This window comes from Rutidosis leptorrhynchoides, chromosome 7 (genome assembly GCF_046630445.1).
Source record: "Rutidosis leptorrhynchoides isolate AG116_Rl617_1_P2 chromosome 7, CSIRO_AGI_Rlap_v1, whole genome shotgun sequence".
NCBI classification, from domain to species: Eukaryota; Viridiplantae; Streptophyta; class Magnoliopsida; order Asterales; family Asteraceae; genus Rutidosis; species Rutidosis leptorrhynchoides.
In genome coordinates, this window is record NC_092339.1 from 260,260,576 (window position 1) to 260,285,253 (window position 24,678).

The 24,678-nt window shown below is 35.9% G+C and overlaps 1 protein-coding gene across 1 annotated transcript in view; it reads right to left on the reverse strand.

Annotated features, from left to right (window-relative positions):
- The window catches only part of LOC139859979 (uncharacterized), a 30,324-nt gene extending 8,696 nt beyond the window's left edge, over positions 1-21,628 (reverse strand). Inside the window, exons 1-2 of the mRNA XM_071848753.1 lie at positions 21,443-21,628; positions 21,154-21,357 (exon numbers count right to left, since the gene is read on the reverse strand). Coding sequence (XP_071704854.1) covers positions 21,154-21,357; positions 21,443-21,628 — 390 coding nt within the window. The remainder of the gene's footprint in view (positions 1-21,153; positions 21,358-21,442) is intronic.
- Positions 21,629-24,678: the final 3,050 nt, after the last annotated feature.

A 24,678-nucleotide genomic window follows, 5' to 3' on the forward strand; every position in this document is an offset into this window, starting at 1 on the left:
CTAAAAGCTTGTCTTTCTTGAGGAATAATGCTATGAAATATATGTTCGTTTTTAGCATTATCAAATATTCCCACACTTGAGCGTTGCTTGTCCTCAAGCAATATTGTCTTGAAATACTAGAATCACTTCTTTATTCTTCACACTTTGTACATCAGTGATTTCTATACGGCGGTATAAACAATGGTAGTAACGATATGGTTTACAGTCCCACATGACTATAAAAATTTAGATCCATTAAGGAAATTGGATTTTTATGAAAACATTTGATCTTTCGAAATCTAGTTTTTACCCTAGATAAGTTTTCCGGAATAACCCTTTACCGGTGTTTGCAAAATATTTTTGTGGGTTTGGTGGGTTTCAGATTTGAAAATTTTAGCTCAAAACTTGCGGTTTTGTGTCACCCACTTGCTAACCTTGTATTAGGAAAGCAACACGTCCAGTTTACTTGTCCCGTATATTACCTTTCGGCAAACTACCGTCCGGTTGTAAGGAAAGCGTTGAACAAGCAACTGTTAAGGCAATGTCCCGTGACATGCTTTTGATTATGGTCTATAACGTGTCGGACGCAATTACTATCCTTGGTAGGAGCAATAGTAAAGCTCACCCTTATAATTTGTCGGTTTGGCACAAAGTCCTGTCTTTGACCATGTTATGCAACCACCGTTCTTACGGTTGACACCCGATTTAGTTCAGGTGACCTAATGAATTCCAGGTGAATTCCTAGGATTTTACGTTCAATGGTAATGAACGTATTGAAAATAGGGTTTTTAGAAAACAAATCGGTTTGTATTTTTGATCAAAATATTTTCTCGTTCAATGCTCGAGTTTAGATATCATTGAATTCCATGAGTTTGAATTCTCAATCTTTAAGGTCAATCTCTAGGATTGAGTAATATCAGTCTTAAAAGCTGATTTTTAATCTTTAAGGAGATTATCCTTTCTGGGGATCTGATTCATTAGTCTTATCCAGCTAATTTGCATGGTGCCCCCCCATTGTACTTGATAAATCCTTCTCGTGGTTAGGATAAATCTGACCACTTGGCGACCCTGTTTAATGCTGAGGTCCGTGGATTTCCTGCTGATTTTAGTGATGACTTTTCTAGATTTTTCGTCAACCTACAGCTGGTCTGAACGACAACTTCATGACCTAAATCAAGAAGCGCGTGTCTTTTTTCGGAAGACTTTACTTCCTTTTAATGATGGAATTGATTCATCGTGTAGATCCATCTCTTCTTTTCTTTCATCGGGTAAAACAGTTTAGTTTAGTCCAAAGCAAAAGTATTTTCAGTTATTTGTTACAGATATATGTGACATATGTTTAAAATAACTTGGTAAATTTTCCCACACTTGGCTTTTTATTTTTCTTTTTATCGTCCTCTATTCCATTTTAAATGAATTTTAACATTTTAGTTTGTTTCTCAATTTATGTCCTTTCCGAGGTAACAATAATTTCGGTGTTAAAACCTAGTTTTATCGTTCATAAATATGTATAAACATGATTTGAATTCATTTAATTGCAAATTTTGAAAAATTTTACTAGAATTGGGTAGTCAGTATATAAGACTAGGGCTGTTCTTTTTTTATCAGAGAGCACTAGATTCTAATACAACTACTGCTTTACTAGTATTTTTAATGGTAACCAAGTGTTTAATATAAAAATTTTAAAATCCGAAAGAATTTAATCCCTTCCCACACTTAAGATCTTGCAATGCCCTCATTTGCAAGAAATCAGTAACAATTTAAATTATTGAGGGTGATTTGTGTGAAAATGATTAAATTTTTACCAAAGTTTCCAAATATATTGGCGTTTGTTTGCTGAATGATAAATGGTGCACGTCATTTGTTCATTCCGTCTTGTTGTTATTTCACATATATTTTGCATCATTGTCGTCAAAATTACTTGCTTTTGCTGAACTTAATGCCAGTCTTTGAAAACGCGTTGTTTTACCCTGTTTTGTGCATAAAAGAGAATACATACAATACAAATATAATCATACATGCAATTTGAAATGGAACTTTGGCATCCCACTTTCAAACTATAAGAAAAATATTAGTACACAATAATAATAAAATATCAAACATTACATAAACATAATAAAATGTTAAGTGTTTAAAATAAAAATAGAAATTACCACTTATCTCTACTGATCAGGAGGTGGGTTAGGAGGAAAATTAGGATATGGATCCCAATTCATGTTCGCTTCCGGGTTCCATGGCTGATTATAGGTGTAACCTCGAGCATTCATTGTCTTTTCTTCTAAACATATGAACGGTCCATCTCTGCATAAAGTAACAAATTCGGTATTTGAATAGGTTTGATTATTTGAACATTTACCTCCATGTGACCATTTTCCGCATTTGTGACATTTTTCTAGGTGTCGTGCTCTTCTTTTCGCTGCGGATTTTGATTTTCCTTTACCAAATTGTAACTTATTATCTTCGCATCTGGATCCTTTTCTAACTCCGTCCATTCTTTCTCTGATTACTGATACTAATTCACTCGGTAGTATGTCATTATTACGTTTAGTGATCAAAGCGTGTAGCATTAGACCATGGTTTAATTCACAGGCAGTCTTCATTTTGTAAAAACCTAAAAAAAATAAAAATTCAGAATGGGGGGAGAAGACTAGTTCTTTAGGGTCTGCTAGGGAAAGACCATACGTGTTCCATTTTCGAGAACTACACGAAAACAGACAATCTAACTCTAACAGAAATATATATTATCCTTTAAAGACTTGATTCTCCCCACACTTAGTTAGCTGTGGTGTCGAAATTGTGATTAACTTCGTTGTCAACTTCCATCGGACCATGTATGTAATGTTTAACTCTGTGACCATTAACTTTAAATTCAATCCCATTTGAATTTATCAATTCTATCGTTCCGTATGGGAAAACTCTTTTGACTATGAATGGTCCAGACCATCTTGATTTCAATTTTCCAGGAAATAGCTTGAATCGTGAATTGAAAAGAAGAACTCTGTCTCCTTCTTTAAATTCTTTTGAATTTCTGATTCTTTTATCATGCCATTTCTTCGTTCTTTCTTTATAGATTAACGAATTTTCGTATGCTTCATGTCTTAATTCTTCTAATTCGTTTAGTTGACTTAATCGTAGACGTCCGGCTTCATGTAAATCAAGATTACATGTTTTCAAAGCCCAAAATGCTTTGTGTTCAATTTCTACTGGAAGATGACATGCTTTTCCATACACAAGTCTAAAAGGTGTGGTTCCAATTGGAGTTTTGTAGGCTGTTCTAAAAGCCCAGAGTGCATCCTCCAATTTAATGGACCATTCCTTCGGATTTGATCCTACGGTTTTCTCTAGAATACGTTTTAAAGCTCGGTTGGTATTTTCAACTTGTCCACTTGTTTGTGGATGATATGCGGTGGAGATTTTATGAGTTACTCCATATCTTTTAAGAACTTTCTCAAGTTGATTATTACAGAAATGAGTACCCCGATCACTTATTAAAGCTTTCGGTGTTCCAAACCTTGCAAAAAGACGTTTTAAAAAGTTGACTACAACTCGTGCATCGTTAGTTGAGAGAGCTTGTGCTTCCGCCCATTTAGATACATAATCAATGGCTACGAGTATATATAGATTATTATGAGATTTTGGAAATGGACCCATAAAGTCAATACCCCAAATGTCAAATACTTCACATACTTGGATGACATTTTGTGGCATTTCATCACGTTGACTTATTCTTCCGGCCCTTTGACATGCATCACAGGATTTGCAAAGAAAGTGTGCGTCTTTGTAAATTGTAGGCCAATAGAATCCAGCTTCATAAACTTTTCTTGCTGTTAGTTGAGGCCCATAATGCCCTCCTGTTGGTCCTGTGTGACAATGGTTTAAAATTTTACTAGCTTCATCTCCAAATACACATCGGCGTATTATTCCATCGGGACAACTTTTAAACAGATGTGGATCTTCCCAGAAATAGTGTTTTATATCACTGAAGAATTTCTTTCGTCTTTGGTACGATAATCCTTTTTCAAGGAATCCACAAACTAAGTAGTTTGCATAGTCTGCAAACCATGGGATTTCTTTATAATCTATCTTCAATAGATATTCATCAGGAAAGTTGTCTTGTATGGCCGATTCATTCAGAACTTCTAATTCGGGATTTTCAAGACGAGAAAGATGATCAGCGGCGAGATTTTCTGCTCCTTTTTTATCTCGGATTTCAATATCAAACTCTTGTAAGAGTAAGATCCAACGGATTAATCTTGGTTTAGCATCTTGTTTTGAAAATAGGTATCTAAGAGCAGAATGGTCGGTATAGACCACCGTTTTTGCTAGAACGAGATATGATCGAAATTTGTCAAAAGCAAAGACAATAGCAAGGAGTTCTTTTTCAGTAGTTGTATAGTTCGTTTGTGCTCCTTGTAATGTCTTACTAGCATAATATATAGGTTGAAATCGTTTTTCAATCCTTTGTCCTAAAACGGCTCCCATTGCAAAATCACTTGCATCGCACATTAGTTCAAATGGTAGATTCCAATTTGGTGTTATCATGATTGGTGCATTAGTGAGTTTTTCTTTAAGAATATTAAAAGATTTGATACATTCATCTGAAAAGATGAATGGCGCATCTTTTTCTAGGAGTTTATTCATAGGAGTGGCAATTTTGGAAAAATCTTTTATGAAACGTCGGTAAAAACCGGCATGCCCTAGAAAACTCCTAACTCCTCTAACATTGGTGGGATGTGGAAGTTTAGCAATTACATCTACTTTAGCTCTATCCACTTCAATTCCTTCTTTTGAAATTTTATGTCCAAGAACGATGCCTTCTTTAACCATGAAATGGCATTTCTCCCAATTAAGTACTAGATTTGATTTTTCGCATCTAATTAGCATTCGTTCCAGATTAACTAGGCATGATTTAAATGTATCACCGAAGACTGAAAAGTCATCCATGAATACTTCCATGCATTCTTCTATCATGTCATGAAAAATCGCCATCATACACCTTTGAAAGGTTGCAGGGGCGTTACAAAGTCCAAATGGCATGCGTTTGTAAGCAAAAGTACCATAAGGGCACGTGAATGTGGTTTTCTCTTGATCTTCGGGTGCTATTGGAATTTGAAAATATCCGGAAAATCCATCTAGAAAACAATAGTAACTATTTCCGGCTAATCTTTCCAACATTTGATCAATGAAAGGTAAGGGAAAGTGATCTTTTCTGGTGGCGTCATTTAATTTTCTATAATCAATACATACACGCCATCCTGTTACAGTCCTAGTAGGAATAAGCTCATTTTTCTCATTTGTAATGACAGTCATACCACCCTTCTTAGGTACGCATTGAACTGGGCTTACCCATGGACTATCAGAGATTGGATATATCAAACCTGCATCTAGCAGTTTAATAATCTCTTTCTTAACTACATCTTGCATATTAGGATTTAGTCTTCGTTGGCGTTGCACATACGTTTTATGACCTTCTTCCATAAGGATTTTATGTGTGCAATACGAAGGACTTATTCCTTTAATATCATGAATTTTCCATGCAATGGCTGGTTTATGAGCTTTCAACACAGAAATGAGTTGTGATTTCTCATTTTCAGTAAGAGAAGACGATATTATTACAGGTAATTCAGATTCACCATGTAAATAAGCGTATTCCAAATGGTTTGGAAGTGGCTTTAACTCTAATTTCGGAGGTTCTTCTATCGATGATTTATATCGATATCTGTCTTCTTCTTTTAGCATTTGAATTTCTTCTGTTGTTGGTTCATATCCATTAGCTATAAGTGTAGCTAACATTTCAGCTTCATCAATTGGTTCATTACCTTCTCCTAAAGAACATTCTCCTGTTCCTTGTAATTCTGGAAATTCTTCTAATAATTCTGCATGTGCATCTATAGTTTGAATATAATAACATGTATCATCTGCAGATTGTGGTTGTTGCATTGCTCTATCAACTGAAAAGGTAACACTCTCATCCTCTATACTTAGGGTCAGTTTCTTACCGAACACGTCTATCATTGCTTTAGCTGTGTTTAAGAATGGTCTTCCTAATATGAGAGGAACTTGAGAATCTTCTTCCATGTCTAAAACAACAAAATCTACTGGAAATACTAAAGTACCAACTTTAACTAGCATGTTCTCCATTATCCCTCTAGGATATTTTATTGATCTATCGGCTAGTTGTATGCTTATTCTGGTTGGTTTCAATTCTCCAAGGTCTAGTTTAGCGTAAAGTGAATACGGCATTAGATTTATACTAGCACCTAAATCTGCTAATGCTTCTATTGAACTAAGGCTACCCAGAAAACATGGAATTGTGAAACTTCCTGGATCAGATAGTTTTTCTGGTATCTTATTCAACAGCACTGCTGAACAATTTGCATTCATAGTAACAGCCGAGAGTTCTTCCATTTTCTTTCTATTCGTGATTAGATCTTTCAAGAATTTAGCATACCTTGGCATTCCTGAAATTACGTCAATGAAAGGAAGATTTACATTTATCTGTTTAAACATATCCAAGAATTTGGATTGCTCGGCTTCAAGCTTTTCTTTCTTCATTTTACTTGGGTAAGGAAGTGGTGGTTGGTATGGTTTAACATAAGGTTTATCCTTAACTGTGTTATCTTTATTAACCTTTTCAACTACCGGTTCTTTTTCCTTATCTTGATCAGGTTGTGGTTCTTGTGGAGTAGGAATAGTTTCATCAGAATTTACAGGTATTTCAGGTGGTTTAAGTGTTGTACCACTTCTTGTGGTAATAGCTTTAGCTGTTTCATTCCGGGGGTTAGCATTTGTATCGCTTGGTAAACTTCCCGGTTTTCTTTCACCTATTAACCTTGCTAGGTTACTTACTTCTTGTTCTAGATTTTGAATAGAAGCTTGTTGATTTCTAAATGCTTGAGCATTTTGTTCATTGGTTTGTTTTTGAGATGTGAAAAACTGCGTTTGAGTTTCAACTAGCTTCGTCATCATATCTTCTAAATTCGGCTTTTTATCATCTGTTTGTTGTGGTGGTTTGTTTTGAAAATTTGGTCTTTGCTGATTGTAAGTATTATTGGATACTTGTTGATTGCTAGGACCTTGTTGGTTGTTGTATGGAATATTTCGGTTATAATTCTGGTTTTGATTGTAAATCGGTCTTGGCGGTTGATAATTATTCTGATAATTATTTCCAGGCCTTTGGTTTATGTATGAAATATTCTCTCTTTGTTCCATTGTTAATTCAATACTGAGACAATCTTTTGTCAAATGTGGTCCTCCACACTGCTCACAACTAATTCGTATAGCATGAATATCTTTAGTCATCTTTTCCATTCGTCTTTCGAAAGCATCTATCTTTGCCGAAATGGAATCTAAGTCATGGCTAGAATCGGCTCTAGCTGCTTTAGATGATCTAATGATATCTTTTTCTTGGTGCCACTCATGTGAGTGGGAAGCAGTATTATCAATAATTTTGTAAGCATCAGTTTCGGTTTTCTTCATAATCGAACCACCAGCTGCTATATCTATGTCTTTTCTTGTAGTGATGTCGCATCCTTGGTAGAATATTTGTACTATTTGACAGGTGTCTAAACCATGTTGCGGACATCCTCTTAACAACTTTCCATATCTTGTCCACGCCTCATATAGAGTTTCATTTGGCTTCTGTGTGAACGTAACAATTTCTGCTTGAAGTCTTACGGCTTTAGATGCAGGAAAGAATTGTTTAAGAAATTTGTCAATTAAAACGTCCCATGTATCAATCGCCCCTTCAGGTAATGATTCCAACCAATCTTTGGCTTCTCCCTTTAAAGTCCAGGGAAATAACATGAGATATATCTGTTCATCCTCCACTTCTCGTATTTTAAATAGTGTGCAGATCCTATTAAAGGTACGTAGATGTTCATTTGGATCTTCCTTCGGCGCACCACTAAATTGGCATTGATTAGTCACCATGTGTAGAATTTGTCCTTTGATTTCATAATCTGGCGCATTAATGTCTGGATGAGTAATTGCGTGACCTTGGCCAGTGCGTTTAGCTCTCATTCGGTCTTCCATACTTAAAGGTTCCAGATTCTCCATAATTGAATTTGTTGACTCGGTATCACTAGATGATTCTGATTTAATAGTTCGTTCCTCAACAATCTCTGTTTGAATGATTGGTGGTTCCGGAGGAAAGTTTAATGGTTCAGGATCTATGAACCGTTCCTGAATATTTTCTGGATTCTCAATTGTGAGGTTGGGTTCAAAAAATGGATTATCGGTAATTTGAACTGAAGTACTTGGTCGACTGGATGACGATTCTAAAGAAAAATCAACGGCGGTTATATTTGTTAAACGATGTCTTGATCGAGTTACAGGTGGTGAACGTACAAAAGGTGATGAACGTCTTGCTCGGTGCATTCACAGAATATCCTATTAGTTTTTAAAAGGAAAGAAAAATTATAATAAGTTATCCAATCAATAGACTTTTCTGATTTTGCCCACGTTTCGAATAGCCAAAAGATGCAGCAGAGGGGCAGGATTCGTTTGGTCTCAATATAATTGAGGACTGTTTGGCTCCAATAACCCGGTCCACGTACAAATCCAACTATTACTACGAACCAGAAAATTTTGATGTCTATTAATTTAACCACTTAAAATAAATTTTCGTAATTTTAAGAAATTTAGATAAGAAGTAGAAAAAATTCTAAGTCCTAAAACTAGAATAGCGAGAAATAAGAGAGAAAAAGAGTTTGTCGAAAAAGGTTGAAAAAGAAAAAAAATGGTTGAAAAATAAAAGACGACGGAAAAATAAAAGAAACTTATAAAAACTTAAAAATACTTAACTAACCTAACCTTATTACTACAACTAACTTAAAATTATAATCGCAAATTGAAATTACTAATTGGAATGATAATTGATACATAGTAAAAGGTCTAAAAATATTAAAGCTTACAAGGAAAAACTAAATCCCAAATGGAAATAACTTAAAAAGAAACTAAAACTTAAAAAGGCGTCGCAAAATTCTAAAGCACCTAAATCTTAGTCTAAAGAAAAAGCACTTAAGGGATTCTACGGCAAAGCCTAAAAATCTAGGAGTAAAAATGACTATAGCGAAAACTAAGTTTAAAATTAAATATGAGCTAAAAAATACAAATATTACGCTACAACGATTAAAAAGGGACAAAATATTAAAAGTTATAAAAAGTTATAAAAATATTAGATTTTATAAAAATATTATTTTCATATTTTATAATAAAAGTATTAAGTAAATAAATAATAAAACTAAATAAAAGTAAAAATAACTAATTAAATTAAACTTAATTATAATAATAATAATAGAATTAGGGTTTAGTTATAATAATAATATAATATACTCCGTAATAAATGCGAAATTAGGGTTGGATGTGGCCCTGTCAGACCCCTCATGCGAGTCGCATGATTTAAGCCGGGGGGTCATGCGAGTCGCATGACTGAACTGGACCGGTTCAACTGGACAGGTCCAATTTGACAGGTCACGTTTTATTTAATATTTATTTTCTTTTTTCTGTTTTATATTTAAAATATAAATATATATATAATTAAAATAAAACTTAATTTTAAAAACTAAAAATAAACTTAAAATACTTTATAATTTTGTAAAAATAAAAGAAAAACTTAAAAATATACTTAAAATACCCTTTTTTTTTTTCTCGATTTTAAAAGCTTTTTTTTTTTTTTATATCTTTTTAATTTTTAAACAAAAATATAAATTTTACAAAAACTAATTATAACTTAAAAATTAAAAATATGGCGTTTCGCTTCGGCGAAAATATCCCCGGCAGCGGCGCCAAAAATACTTGATGTGCAGCGGGGTAGTATATAAAATAGTTATTATTTTACTAGGAAAAACTATTAAATACGATACAATTTTACACAAGATATTTATTTATTTATAGAATGGATATACTTAAACCTTGCTACAACACTTATAGGCAGTGTACCTAATCGTACAATAGTGTAGTTTTTAGTAAGTCCGGTTCGTTCCACAGGGAAATCTTTAAACAAAGCTCAACGCTATATTAGTTTATTTTTATAAAAATACAAATATATATATAGGTAATATTATTATTATAAAGGGGGGTTTTTACCGTTTAATGACCGGTTTGTCGATTTTAAAACTTTAGTCGCAGTTAAAACCTAATGTAAAATATAAAATAAATACAAGACTTTAAATTAAAGCGTAAAGTAAATAACGATAATGAAATTGCGAATAATAAAAGTGCGATAAAATAAACTTTGCGATAATTAAAAAGTACGATAATTAAAAGTGCGATTAAATAAAATAACAATAAATAAAGGTGCGATAATTAGAAGTGCAATTAAATATAAAATAAAGGAAATTAAATATGAAATAAAAGAATTATGCTTATTTAAACTTCCGTAATCATGATGTTTGACGTGTTGATTTTAGTTTTATGCCCTTGGGTTAATTGTCCTTTGTCCTGGATTATTCAATATGTCCGTCTGGTTTTTGTCCATAACAGTCCATCAGTCATAAATATAAATTGCAAGTGTCCTTGTCAAATTATTATTATACCCGAAGATAAATATTCCAACTAATTGGGGATTCGAATTGTAACAAGGTTTTAATACTTTGTTTAATGAATACACCAGGTTATCGACTGCGTGTAAACCAAGGTTTTACTACTTTGTTAACAATTACACCAATTACCCTTGAATGTAATTTCACCCCTGTTTTAATTATTCTAGTGGCTATTAATCCATTCCCGTGTCCGGTTAAATGAACGATTATTCGTACATATAAATACCCCGCCCATCGTGTCCGATCGAGTGTATATGGTAATTTATAGGGACGCCCAATTGTAAATCTTTATATTAACATTAACAAACTTTCATTTAGTTAAACAAATATAAAGCCCATTAATAGCCCATAGCCTAGTTTCCACAAGTGTCGTTCTTTTGTCCAAACCCCAATTATGGTACAAAGCCCAATTACCCAATTTTAGTAATTAGCCCAACATCATGATTACTTCGTTTTAAATAAGCATAATAATAACTTAGCTACGAGACATTAATATAAAAAGGTTGAACATAACTTACAATGATTAAAAATAGCGTAGCGTTACACGGACAGAATTTCGACTTACACCCTTACAACATTCGCTAACATACCCTTATTATTAGAATTATAATTAAAATTAAAATATAAATTATAAATATAAATATATTAACGTTGAAGAGGAAGAGAAAAAGGATGCCCATAACTCGGCACAAAACTGGCTTTATATAGGACCTGACCAGCAATCTCACACCATGCGACTCGCATGGTTTTGTGCCTCTGGCCATGCGAGTCGCATGGCCACCCTGGATTCAGCCAACTGCTTTTGTTTTCTTCTTTGTCGACGTAATATAATAATAATAATATATATAATATATAATTATATATAATTATATATATATTATATTATATTCTTGTGCATAGTAGACTAGATATTTTTGGTCCGTTGCGTCGGGCGTTTCTTCTTGGCTCAGGTCCCGGTTCCGGATTTTCGGACGTCCTCGCGTATTATTTTAAATCGCGTACTTTGTGTTCCGCAACTTGTACTCTTGTCATTTTGAGACGTTCCTCATCAATATTTTGAACCTTTTTAGTTGTATCTTGTACTTTTTAGCTCTTTGGACCTTTTTGTCTTTAATTTGTCGAATCTGTCTTTTGTCTTCACCTTTTATTATTTAAACGAATATCACTTGTAAATAGAACAATTGCAACTAAAAGCTTGTCTTTCTTGAGGAATAATGCTATGAAATATATGTTCGTTTTTAGCATTATCAACAGCCTCCTCGTTTTGTAAGCAGTAAATATCCAGACCATGTCTACAAGCTAGACAAAGCTCTTTATGGCCTCAAACAGGCTCCAAGAGCATGGTATGAGACACTTCATGTGTATCTCACTGGTATATGTTTTAAAGTTGGATCAATTGACACCACTCTGTTCTCAAAAGAGACAGATGGTGATCTCTTGCTGGTACAGATATATGTGGATGATATTATTTATGGATCTAAAAATGAGAAACATTGTCAAGATTTTTCAAAACTTATGTCAAATACATATGAAATGAGCTTACAAAGAGACTTGCAATACTTTTTGGGATTGCAAATTAAACAACTTGATGATGGAATTTTTATAAGTCAGGATAAATATATCAAAGATATGCTAAAGAAATTTGGTCTGACCTGTTTAAAAGATATAGGGACTCCAATGGCAGCAACTATTAAAATAGATGCTGATCCCAATGGTGAACCAGTCAATATCACTGAATATAGAGGTATGATTGGATCCCTACTTTATCTCACAGCCATCAGACAGATATTATGTTTGCCACATATCTCTGTGCCAGATATCAAACTGATCCTAAAGAGTCACACTTGCTAGCAGTCAAAAGGATATTTAGGTATCTGAAAGCTACTGCTAAACATGGTCTTTGGTATCCCAAAGATCAGGATTTTGAGCTAATTGGGTATTCAGATGCTGATTTTGCAGGGTGTAAAATAGAAAGAAAAAGTACTACTGGTGGTTGCCAGTTACTGGGTGGTAGGCTAGTCAGCTGGACGAGCAAAAAGCAAAATACTGTGTCCACATCTACTGCTGAGGCAGAATACGTTTCTGCTAGTAGTTGTACTGCTCAAGTACTGTGGATGCAAAGCCAGCTAAAAGACTATGGTGTTCATGTTACAAAGACTCCAATCTACTGTGACAACACAAGTGCAATAGCTATCACCAACAATCCTGTGATGCATTTAAGAACAAAGCACATTGACGTTCGATATCACTTCATAAGGGATCATGTTCAAAAAGGAGATGTGGAGCTACACTTTATTTCAACAGACCAGCAGTTAGCAGATCTATTCACAAAGCCCTTAGATGAGAAACGTTTTAACTATCTCATCTCTGAGCTGGGTATGCTTGAACTTTAAATAAAAGACAATTTTTGTTGGTGTGCTGGCTCTACAACATGTAGGGCAAACCAGTAAGTCATTTTTGTGAACTTACTGCCTACATGTAAAACACTCAGCACAACAAGGTCTTTTATATTTTGGTTACTCAAAATGTTTTTAATTGAAATAATAAATAACTCACAAAATTAAATGATTCCTTAAATCTGAAACTCATTTACTCCCAATGATTTAAATTAATTTCATGACATATTAAATGTAACAAAGTATTTTGTATTTAATACAAAACTTATTTTGTCGTTTTTAATTTTTTTTTTAAATTAAAACCTGCTGCATTTAATGTTGAATGGGAGGTATGAGTGTTCAAGCCGTATATACGTCAAATCATCATTCTGTGTCCCCTCGAGTGTGCAAGTCTGTCACATCTGCCCACGCGCCTGCTAATGGCAGTTGTCATTTTCACTCTCCTGCCTTTTTCACCCAATCACAATGGTTAAAAGAGTCTTTTATCTTCCATAATAACCTTCGGTTATTCAGTTTTCAAATTCACACTCTTCTCTCTAAAAATCCCCAAATCTTCAAATCAATTCATACATCCATCTTCTACGAAATCATCAATGGTAGAACAACAACAACATCAATCACCACCTGCTTCAAACCAGCCAGAGGAACAACAACCACAGCAACAACAACCGGTAGCACCACAACCACCGGAACAACAACCACCACCGGTCATCGAAGAACAAGTGGTGCAGGGCCCTCTGTTCAACCTACACCCAAGCCTTGTTAAGGTTGCAAATGCACCAGAACACTCTTCCATTCGCTTATCAAGAGGCAATGCTGCTCATGCCCTTTCAATTCCCAAATCCAAAGCCAACTTGGGCTATGATACACTTATCGATTACATAAGACAATCACCACTGGCTCAAGCTATTACCGACATACCTTCTCGTCTTTATCCAGCTTGTTTGGCCAGATTCTAGTATACTGCCACCACAGCCACCACTCAACAGAACGTTTCATGTATTCGTGGCATGGTGACTGAAACCCTAGCCTGCTCCATTACTGTTGATGCCATCCCATGTGCTCTCCAATTACCCATTGGTCCGTTCGTTAATTCACCAACCAGTGATGAGTTTAAAAGAGAGGTACTGGAGATTATAGGGTTTGATGGACCAGTGGCTCATACGCCCTTAAGGAAGCAGATGCCACCTCTGTGGAATTATTTCTTTGACTTGCTGACTCATTGTATCAGTCAGAAGTCCGGGAGGTTTGATTAGTGTTCATATTTTGAGCTGAAGATTGGTCATGGGATACTGTTCAATTGAAATATTGATTATGCCGGTGAAATTTACTTAAGGCTAAGGGAAATGGTGCTTGCACCTAAACGAACACACTTAATCCCCTTTCCAAGGTTTTTGAGCCTTGTTTTTGAAAATGAGCTGGGTGAAGCTTACCAGCAGATTACTGATGAATCATTCGACCTGCCTCCAAAAAAAGGGGAATGGCAAAAGATGCTCCTGCTGCTCCATATAATGTCCTGACACTAGGCATGCTTGAGTATCTTGCTGCTCGAGGTGGAGTGAACCAACCGGCTGCCTCTTGTGCTGCACCAGCTGAGGGGAAGGGACCTCAGTGAAAGCCAGCTGTAAAAAGGAAGAAGCCAGCTACCTCAACTAGTACAGCCACCGTCTCACATACTGGTAAAGCAGTAGTTATATTAGAATCTAGTGCTCTATGATCATAAAGAACAGCCATAGTCTTATATACTGACTATCCACTTCTAGTATTGGATTCCGTTAATCAACTATTTCTTGGTAACAGGAAAATCCAAACGAGCAAAAGCTGGCTCCAGGCTCACCACAGGGGAGATTTCACCAGTCTCAACTGCTGTTCCTGCAAAGGATGTGGCTATGGAACCTGGTGCGTTTCTAGACCAAACAGCAGAAAATTCTAACATAATTAAAAATCTTTTATCTGCTGACTTGAAAAATGAAAGTGGAGTTAAAGGTATAACCCTAGCTTCCAAGCTGACTGGTTTTAAAACTAGTGTTAAGAAGAGTAGCAACCCATACTCTTCTAGCCAGACACTTCCACATTTTTCAAAATTGAACTTAATGCTATATCCTCTGCTGACAATACAACCAACAGAGCACATACCTAACCCCCAAAGCAAACTTGAGCTGGGTCCTCATCGTGTTGAACTAGCTCAGGATACTGCACATCCGTTATGTTACTCAGATCATGATAAGAGTTCACTCCTATATTATTACCAGCCAGAACTCTTACACTATCTGGGTCAACATGTGTTGCCAATGAGTCAGCAGAGTCACAGCTGTACTTACAGACACCTTATTCTATCTCATTCGAAGGGCTGACCAAATTACCAGTCTGTCCCCAGAGACCAACACCAGATGCAATTGTTGAGTCAAATTTATTTGGGTCTAGAGTTGTTAACATAAAATGTTCTATTGTTTCAGTTCTTAGCAGGGTAGATGAACAGGCAGAGGGGGAGCAAGTTAAAGATGATATTATTCCTACTGAGTAGATTGCTGCCTCTGCTACTGGTATTGGTGCTACTGTTTCTCCTACTGGTGGTGCTGATGCTAGTACTGTTGCTTCTACAGCTGCTGGTGATACTGCTCCCAGTATTGCTGCTTCCACTACTACACCTGAAGTGGAAGATGAAATCATAGTGGGTCCTCCTGTTCTTAAAAAGGTAATTGACAATATTGTCAAGGATGTTCTACTTGATGAACCTGTCACTGAACCAAAGGGTGACATTGCGTCTGCTACTACTACCGATGCACAAAATTTTATTGTGGATGCTAGTACTTGTGCTACTTTTCCATCTGATGTTATCATGAAAGCTGGTACAAGTGCTACTTTTCCATCTGATGTTATCATGGATGCTGGTAAAAGTGCTACTTTTCCATCAGATTCTAGTTCACAGGGTAATACTATTCTGGAGGGTCATGATTTTGTTAATACTGGCTATGTTAGCTATGTCCCCACAGAGCCAACGGTGGATACTGATGCTACTAGTGTTGTTTTAGATGTTTCTGATTCCACACCGGATACTTTCTTTAAAGATGCTGCAGATGCTGCTTCTTCACCTACTACACAATTACCTACCGCTGCTACTGGTTCTACGGAACCCGTTATGGATGCTGGTACCTCTGTTTCTGCCATTATTGACTCTTCTCAGGCTACTATTTCTACTGAGAAGAAACCTTATGTGTGCCAGGTACCAGATCCTGATGAAGTTGTACCTAACTTCATCTATCGGGGAGCGTCTATTACTCCCAAAGTTGCTCTGCTGGTGGATCAGCTAAATATTGATCCTCAAACTACCATAGTCTCAGCCAGCAAATTGCCTCGCGAGGAGCTGACTGAACTATTGTCTCAGCCAGATCGACCAGCTCGAGAAGAGGTTTATGAGAGGCTGGCTACTTTAGAACAGATCAACGAGCGACCATATTATCATTTTTTTGGCATGGCTCCAGCTGCTTCTCCATGGCCTGGTACATGGAGGCCTCTCAAGTTCATTAGAGATCCCTCTACTGGTAAATATGTTATGCAGCATATTCCTGATTCACCAGTACCTTCTGATTCATCAGCTTCTTCCTCATCATCTTCTTCTTCTGATGGTGATGCTGATAAAGGTGCCGGTAAGGATGAACCAGTCACTCATGATAATGTGACTGGTACCAAAGATAAACTAGTGAATCTCACTGATGATGCTGATCTTGATGCTGACAAGGATACCAGTGGTTCTAAACCTTCGGGTGAAGGTAAAAATGATGGTGATCATGGTAACGAGTCAGATTCTGACCTTCCACCTTCACCACCCCACGGAGGTAATCCCGTGTTAGCTGCTTCTGACCACCCCTCAAGCAACTATGTTAAATTTAATACTGATGAGGTGGCTGACATCTCTACCCTGACTGTCTATAAGACACTAGCCGAGGTTACACCTGATCTACAATCCACCATTGCCACTGCTATTGCTGATAGTGTGACTAAAGCTATACGTAACGCTGGGCAAGCTACCACTTCCAATATTGAAGCTCAGCTCAAACAAGTATGTGCCTTTGCAGATCTTGCGGTGGCTGCCATTGTCAAACAACATGAAGAGGAGGAGGACTTAAAGAAATGAATCATCTCTCACAATGAGTATACTGAGGACATTGACCATCTTCAAGCTGATTTAGATGCTGCAAATTGTAGAATTCTTTTTCTTAATGAAGAAAATACAGTGCTACATGAGAGATTGGATTCACAGGAACAGTAAATGGCTAACATGATTCCTGCTTCTGCCTATGTTCAAATGGTTGAAAATATGTATTGACTGGCTACTATACAGGGTGATGTTAGGGCCATGGTTGAGCAGATGGCGATGGGTGTTGCAAGGATTGAAGTTAGGTCTTCCAAACTCCTTCTTCGATAATTTGGCGTGGATCCTGGTGCCCATCTTACTCCTGAAGTTGCTGACTGGAACAATTTGGCATTCTCTGTTCCGGATTCAGATAGTGACCTTGATGCACAGGTCTCCCCTGTTCACCTTTCTGCCCCTGCTGATGACAAAAAGGGGGAGAAGAAATCTAAAAAGAAACTCAAAAGGAGAAAACAATCAGAGGTGGAGCATGAGCATGAAAAGGCTCCAAAACAACCAAGGAGAGATGGTGATGGTGATGGTGGTGATGGTTCTACTGGTCAAGACTCTGGCACTAAGCCCAGCAACGCTCATACTGAAGCTGGTGTACAGGCAGCTGGTGAATCTCAACCCAGTGTGTCTGCCACATCAGTGGATGATATTGGTTCTAGCAGTAAGCCCAGTGATGTTTCTGCTTTGGCTATTGCTGAAGCTTTTGTTGTCTCTCAAACTATTGAAAGAAGAATGAAAAGAAAAATGGAGAGACATCAGAAGAGACAACAAGAATTAAATGATGCCTTCAATGTCAAATGGGATGCCTATGTTGCTCTTAAACGGTACATAATTGAGCATAGGAGATGGCTGATCCCAAAAAAGAGGGACATTGATGATGACCTAATTGGCATTGATAAATTCAAAAAGGATGCGCGAAAAAGAAATGTCAAATTCATGGTCAAATATGACAAAAGGAGGGCAAAGCTGTATGCTGAGCGAGCAGATAGGATCAAACGGATGACTTCAGAAGAAATGAAAGATTATCTTGTATCTACTGAGTCAGGGGGAGGAGTTAGAGCTGACATTTTTATGAAGTGGTTAGATGCTATGCTAGAAACCAGCTCATCTTCTTGCCCAACATCTTTTGCACAGCCATCTACACAACATAAGCCAGCAGAAACAATCAATCTTGTTGATGATGATATTCAGGGGGAGCATCTTGCTATCGTTCCCTACCTGCCTCCACTTGAGCCAGTATCAACACAAGAACTATCAGTTGAACCCATGCCCATAGATAAACAAAGGGTAAAATCTGCTCCTAGGGACAATCAGCCCCTAAGGAAAGGACCTTTATTTGAGGTAGCTGATGAAGATATTGAGGTGGTTGTACCAGCTGATACTAATCAGTCAGCTGGTACTGAAGACATAGCAAGGAGTGCTGTGAATGAAGACCCAGTCAGAAGTGTGCTGCTGGGTGTTACAAGTGTTGAAGACCCAGCCAAGGTGATTGAGTTGGGTGCTAATCAAGATGATGATACGGTTAATCCTGCTGACTTTATAGTCTGGCGTAGTGGAGATCATTTATTTGTTCAATTACCTATCTCTCCCCATACCCTCACTTATTTTAACAGAACAAAGGATAATCGTGTTAATCAGTTTCCAGTAAGTTCATCTGGCATAGGTGAATCAATCATGTATCCTCCATCTTCCCCAAAACATTATGGTAAACACAGAACTTGGGAAGATGATTCAGTTACCCGTGGTGAGCCAGACTTATTTAAAATGAATCCAGATGAAAGAGATGCTTACCGGCTGGAGATCACTGTACAAGAATTGCTTGAGCAAAGACAAGCTGCTATCAATGAAAGAATACGCCAAGTTAGATTGCTGCATCATCCCCTTGATCAGCCACTTTACATCACTGCCTTGACTTATGGCATTGAAATTGGTGTATACTTAAACAACAGTGGTCAAAGGCTTTCTACTGATGAGGAGAAAGCTCAATTTCAAGAGGCTCACCAGCTGGGTATGGATCTAAGGGAGTATCGTGCTGCCCTGAGAACTGAAGAGGGTAGAAAGATGATTGAAATAGCAAAATCCCTGAAAATCACTGTCGAAGATTATTTGTTGGGTCTACAAGTTGAAATTCAAAGAAGGGAGGCTGCTGATGCTGAACTCGCTGAGAGGGTAAGGCTCCAGGATATAGAAGACAAATTGGCTGCTGATAGAAAGAAAGAGGCTGAGTCCCTAGAATTAGCCAAAGCCATTGTCAAAGAACAGGATAAGGCATTTGATAAGATGGAAACTACTGAGAAAGCACCTGCTACTGATCCTATAGAATCTGTTCGAACCAGTGAATTTCCTGATCATTATTATAGGAGTAGGTATGGTGATGTGATGAATAGAAGATCCAATCCCAGCAGGATCATCAAAGTAAAGAGAGGGTCAAAAAGAGCGTTCAATGTTGTAAGGGAGAATAAAGTTCAAGAAATAATAAACTATGATGAGTTAAGATCCCTTGGATTTAGTGAATGGATGGAGATCTTGGAGTATTTCATTGGCAAAGGTGAAAGTGCTATCAAAAATACACTTAAATCTGAACTCCAACAGCTGTTCAAGAAAGCAACAAGGTTTGGGAATGCACCATTGGTGAATGTAGATGAAGTCCTCTCTCAAAAAACCTAAAGGAAAGCAAATCACTGGTGAAGGACCAACCGAAAAGGCCCCATCATTCTACTTCCCCATATCCCTGTATTTGACCCTGCTGATGTACCTTATCTGTTCTCTGAAGCCTGGAGAATCAAACAAGAGGAGCTATCTGAAGAAGAACGAGAAAAGGATAAAGATAGATAGTCTCCTATGTGCTCAAATTGTATCTTTTGTTTAATTCACTTTTCATTCTGCTGTTGTTGTAATTACTGTACATATTGTGTTGTAATGAAAGTGAAATGAGTTTATCTTCCAAATCATATCAAATTATAAGATATGGATAACTCAGCAAAAGATCCCAAAATAAACTTAAAAAGGGACAAATTTACTGCCTATTTTTTATTAGGTCCCTCCGTGCTAACTTTATGTTTTCTCTACATGTCATAGGTTTTGTCATCATCAAATAAGGGGAGAATGTTGAGTCCCTAAAATAATTAAGAATTTAATTATGACAAAACTGTAATTATTTTGCACTAAAGTGTTATGTGCAGTCAGCACAAGTTTGTTCATGTATAGATAGCAGATATTGCTGTGTCGAGTGTTTAGTTTGCTGCTCAGTCTACCAGCACAAGGTAGACAGTGTTCTTCAATCAGCACAGGATGTGTACTCAGCAAATCAAGAACATGAAGTGGCTCAGCAATGAAGAACCAGCACAGCTAGAATGCAGCTCACTACACAAGACAGCTATGCTCCATTATAAGCATAGTCGTTTTCCAAGTGGTCTACATCAATGGTACTATTCAACAGAAGTCAAAGACAAAGTTGAACAGAAAAGGACACGCGTCGGCGGCTAACAAGTGACCTTACAAGACCACGTGGGAATGCAGAAGGTTAACGCATGTGCAGACATGGGTTATACTTTGTCATCACCTAGGGAACACAACATTCTATTTGTTTAATCAAATAGTGGTGCCAAACCGAATTGGGGTGTTCCTGCAAATAGCTATCAAAGAGGAAAGAAGAGAGCATGCTCTCTGATATAGTTATCTCCACAAGTACAGACATCCTATGTACCAGTGGAAAATAGAACCATTACACGGTTAATAGGACTACTATAAATTGTTATATCCACTATTGTAACAACTAGTGGTGTGGGTTTATTTTTATAGAGTCAAAACGTGTAATAGCTGTTAGTTTACCTCTTAGCTATAATCTAGGTAATCTGTATCAACCAACTATCATTCCGCCAAGGATAGTTGTGATTCTTTGTGATTCAATCAATAAAGAATAACTGTTGAAAATTACCTGTGACTCTATTTATTTGCATGTTCGAATACTAATCGAGTTTAACTGTTAAGTTATCTTAAAAGAAATTGTATTCACCCCCCTCTACAATACTCCTGTTGTTATCAAGGGACCAATAGTCTATCTACATGAAAGTGTAAGAATATATCATACCATCACATTATCTCTGGTCCAATATTCAAGAAGTCTTCTCCAGTGTCTTTTGGTTAGTTGTAGAGGTGGTGACTTTAATAGCTCCTCCATTGGTTTAGACGTGTCAAAGAAACATTCCTTAACTCTCGCCCTCCAATTTTTCATCTTGCGCCCATTTGATTGGAGTATCCACGAATTAGCAGTTGGTGGAATATCAAACTTTGTCTACAAATTATAAAAAAAAACATATAAATCACATGCATGAGAACAAAAAAAAAACATATTATCACACAGATTTTAAAATATGTACCCTCAAGAACTTCAGCAACTTATCCTTCTTTTCGGGTTTAACTTTGTTCCACGGTCTATAAATTGGACAATACTGGTAACTCTGCGATAAGTGACCAAGAAAATGGGTAAATTGACTACTGTTTGCACCAATTGGCTGGCCATGTTCATTAACAGTAATAGGAAGTCGAACATGTGACTTTTGCATATAAATCTACCGCATAAGAGTCATTCCTCTAGACTGATTATCTACAAAATATGTGCACTTGATTTACAACTGATACACTAAACAAGAAACAATATAAATCGAATAAACAAACCAAATTAGAAAAAGAAAAAATAACCTGGTTCAGTTTCTTCATTCACACATGAACCTTCTTCAGGTTGTTCATGTAGTACTTCAGTTTGTTGTACTTCAGTTTGTTGTAGTTCACCTTGTTGACGATGCACTTCAAAATCTTCATAATAGCTTGTGCAATTATCGTATTCTTCATTTTGTCGTTGTGCATCATCCTCGGGATCCGTATCTTCATCTTGCAGTTGAAGACCCAGATCTTCTTGGCTGACTCGTTGAACTTTACTTTTACTTAACCTCGTCCTTTTATCACTTACATGGCCCTTTTGAGACTTGGATTTTGAGGATGATTCTTTGGAGACATGAGAAACACTAACTCGTTTTCTCATGGTATTGGGTGCAACGAACTGGTATTTTCTCATGGTATTAGCCTCAACCTATTGAGAGGATCTAAGTGAAGACTTTTTAATTCCTTCAATTGCCATAATCTACAAGAATGTAAAGAACAATAATGAGCAATTATATCATTAACGCAACAGAGTTATAAACAATTTTATATACAGAGTAGTTAGGAACAATTAAAATTACAGAATCGTTAATCCATTTTCGTGAAAAAAGATATACAGTTTGGTGAAAAAATATTTACAGTTCTTGTGAAAAAAGATACATGTGTTCGATCTTGTGAAAAAAGATATCTGTGTTCTTTGAGAGTTAGTTAACTGTGTTCTTTTGAAAAAAGATATACAGTTCTTTGAATTGGTGAAAAAAGAGGTAAGTGAGTTGTTCAGAAACCTTTTAACTAGCTAACCCCAATTTGATTTGGCGCACACACTAGTTTTGATCCATCCACACTAAAACAATCTAAAAAACCTATTTTACCCTTGTAAATAGTACATTGACTTACAAGTAGTTTAAGGGTAAAATAGGCATTTTGTATTATTTTAGAGTGGATGGATCAAATGCTAGTGTCGAAAGATCTCCTCCCAAATTTTGGAGGTGAAATTTGAATTTACCCAAATTTGGGAGGTGATGTTTGAATTTACCCAAAATTTTCAAATGAAAAAAAATGGATCAGGTTCAAAATTTGGGTCCGAAATCCGTGATATTTAGCGGTTTCTTTTGAGAGGGTAAGTTTACCCTAAACCCTAAACCCTAAATAAATGTACACGAAATTAATTTAATTATTCATAAAATGTATTTTTTTTAAATATATCATAATTTATCGTAATTTAACATCGTTTATCATATGTGTTAATCTATTTAACGTACGTATTGTGCATTAAACCCTAAACATTAAATCATAGCTAGACACTTAACCCTAAACGTTAAACCCCAAACCCTAAACCCTAAACCCTATACCATATACCGTAAACGTATACATTAAATCATAAACACCTAATCCTAAACCCGATACCCTAAATCCTATATCCTATATACCATAAACATTAAACCATGCATGTACCCTAACCCTATACCTGGCCTAAACCATAAGGGTAATAATCCGTACACCACCGGCCAACTTTTAGCCACACACCACCAAATTAACATGCTTAATTACAATTTTGTACTGTACAACTGATCCATATATATATATATATAATGCATTTTTGGCGGTGTACGGATAAAACTTGGTGGTACGTGTAATGTACGGATCAGTACTAGCTCGATCCCCAAACCATAACCTATACCCAGAACCCATATACCCTATACCATATATAAATTAATTACAAACCCCATACTAGCTTAAAAACCACCATAAACGACCAAACCCTACACATTAAACCATAAACAACCCTAAATTACCATAAAACATATACCGGCCCTTGTAAACCCCCAAACCCTAAACCCTACCCAAAACCCTAAAACATGCATATACTTGTATGGCCTGAACATTATACCATATGCATGAACCCTGACATTGAACCATAGCCCTAACCTGGCCTAAAGCCGAAACCATGCATGCATAAACCCTATCCAAACCATGCATAGACCATAAACCCTAAACTCGACCGACCTGAACATTATATATATATATATATATATATATATATATATATATATATATATATATATATATATATATATATATATATATATATATATATATATATATATATATATATATATATATATATATATATATATGCATATACAAGTACCCAGACATTATTATATTAAACCATATAAAAACCCTGAATAATTAGTCGTCTAGCTTGAGCTTGTCCGACCAAGTTGATCTTATGATGATATCCCATTTGCGACTGATCTTGGACAAGCTTTTGTTGACCTAAACCCCAATTAAACCTTATGCTTGAATTAATGGCGTGGTCAACGAAAGCTTGTCCAAGTCGCTCGATCATATCATATTACACCTTTAATTCAAACATATATAATAATATTAATTTGGACAACCTTAACCTACATTATGTATATTATTTTATATTTTATTAATTATTTGAATTTTTATCTTGAACTTATACTCGTATTAGATCTTATTAGATGTATCAAAATCATCATATAATAATAATAATAATAATAATAATAATAATAATAATAATAATAATAATAATAATAATAATAATTATTATTATTATTATTATTATTATTATTATTATTATTATTATTATTATTATTATTATTATTACTATTACTATTAACAATTTATAATAACATCGTACGTATTTAATTGCAATTGCAATCATCATCTGTTTTTGAAGATGTGTTTGCAGATCTAAGTTAATTTCAATCATCGATTATTAATCAGTTAATACGTAATTGAAGATATAAAGCATGTTTCATACGCTTTGTCCATACCCTTTAATTTTGAATCTTTGATTTTGAACCAGGTTAATTTCTTTTGTTTCATGTCCATACCCCTTAATTCTTACAGTACAATCTTTGATTTTGAACCACGTTAATTTTTGTCCAATTAAATGTGTTTGTAGAATACAGGTCTATATATG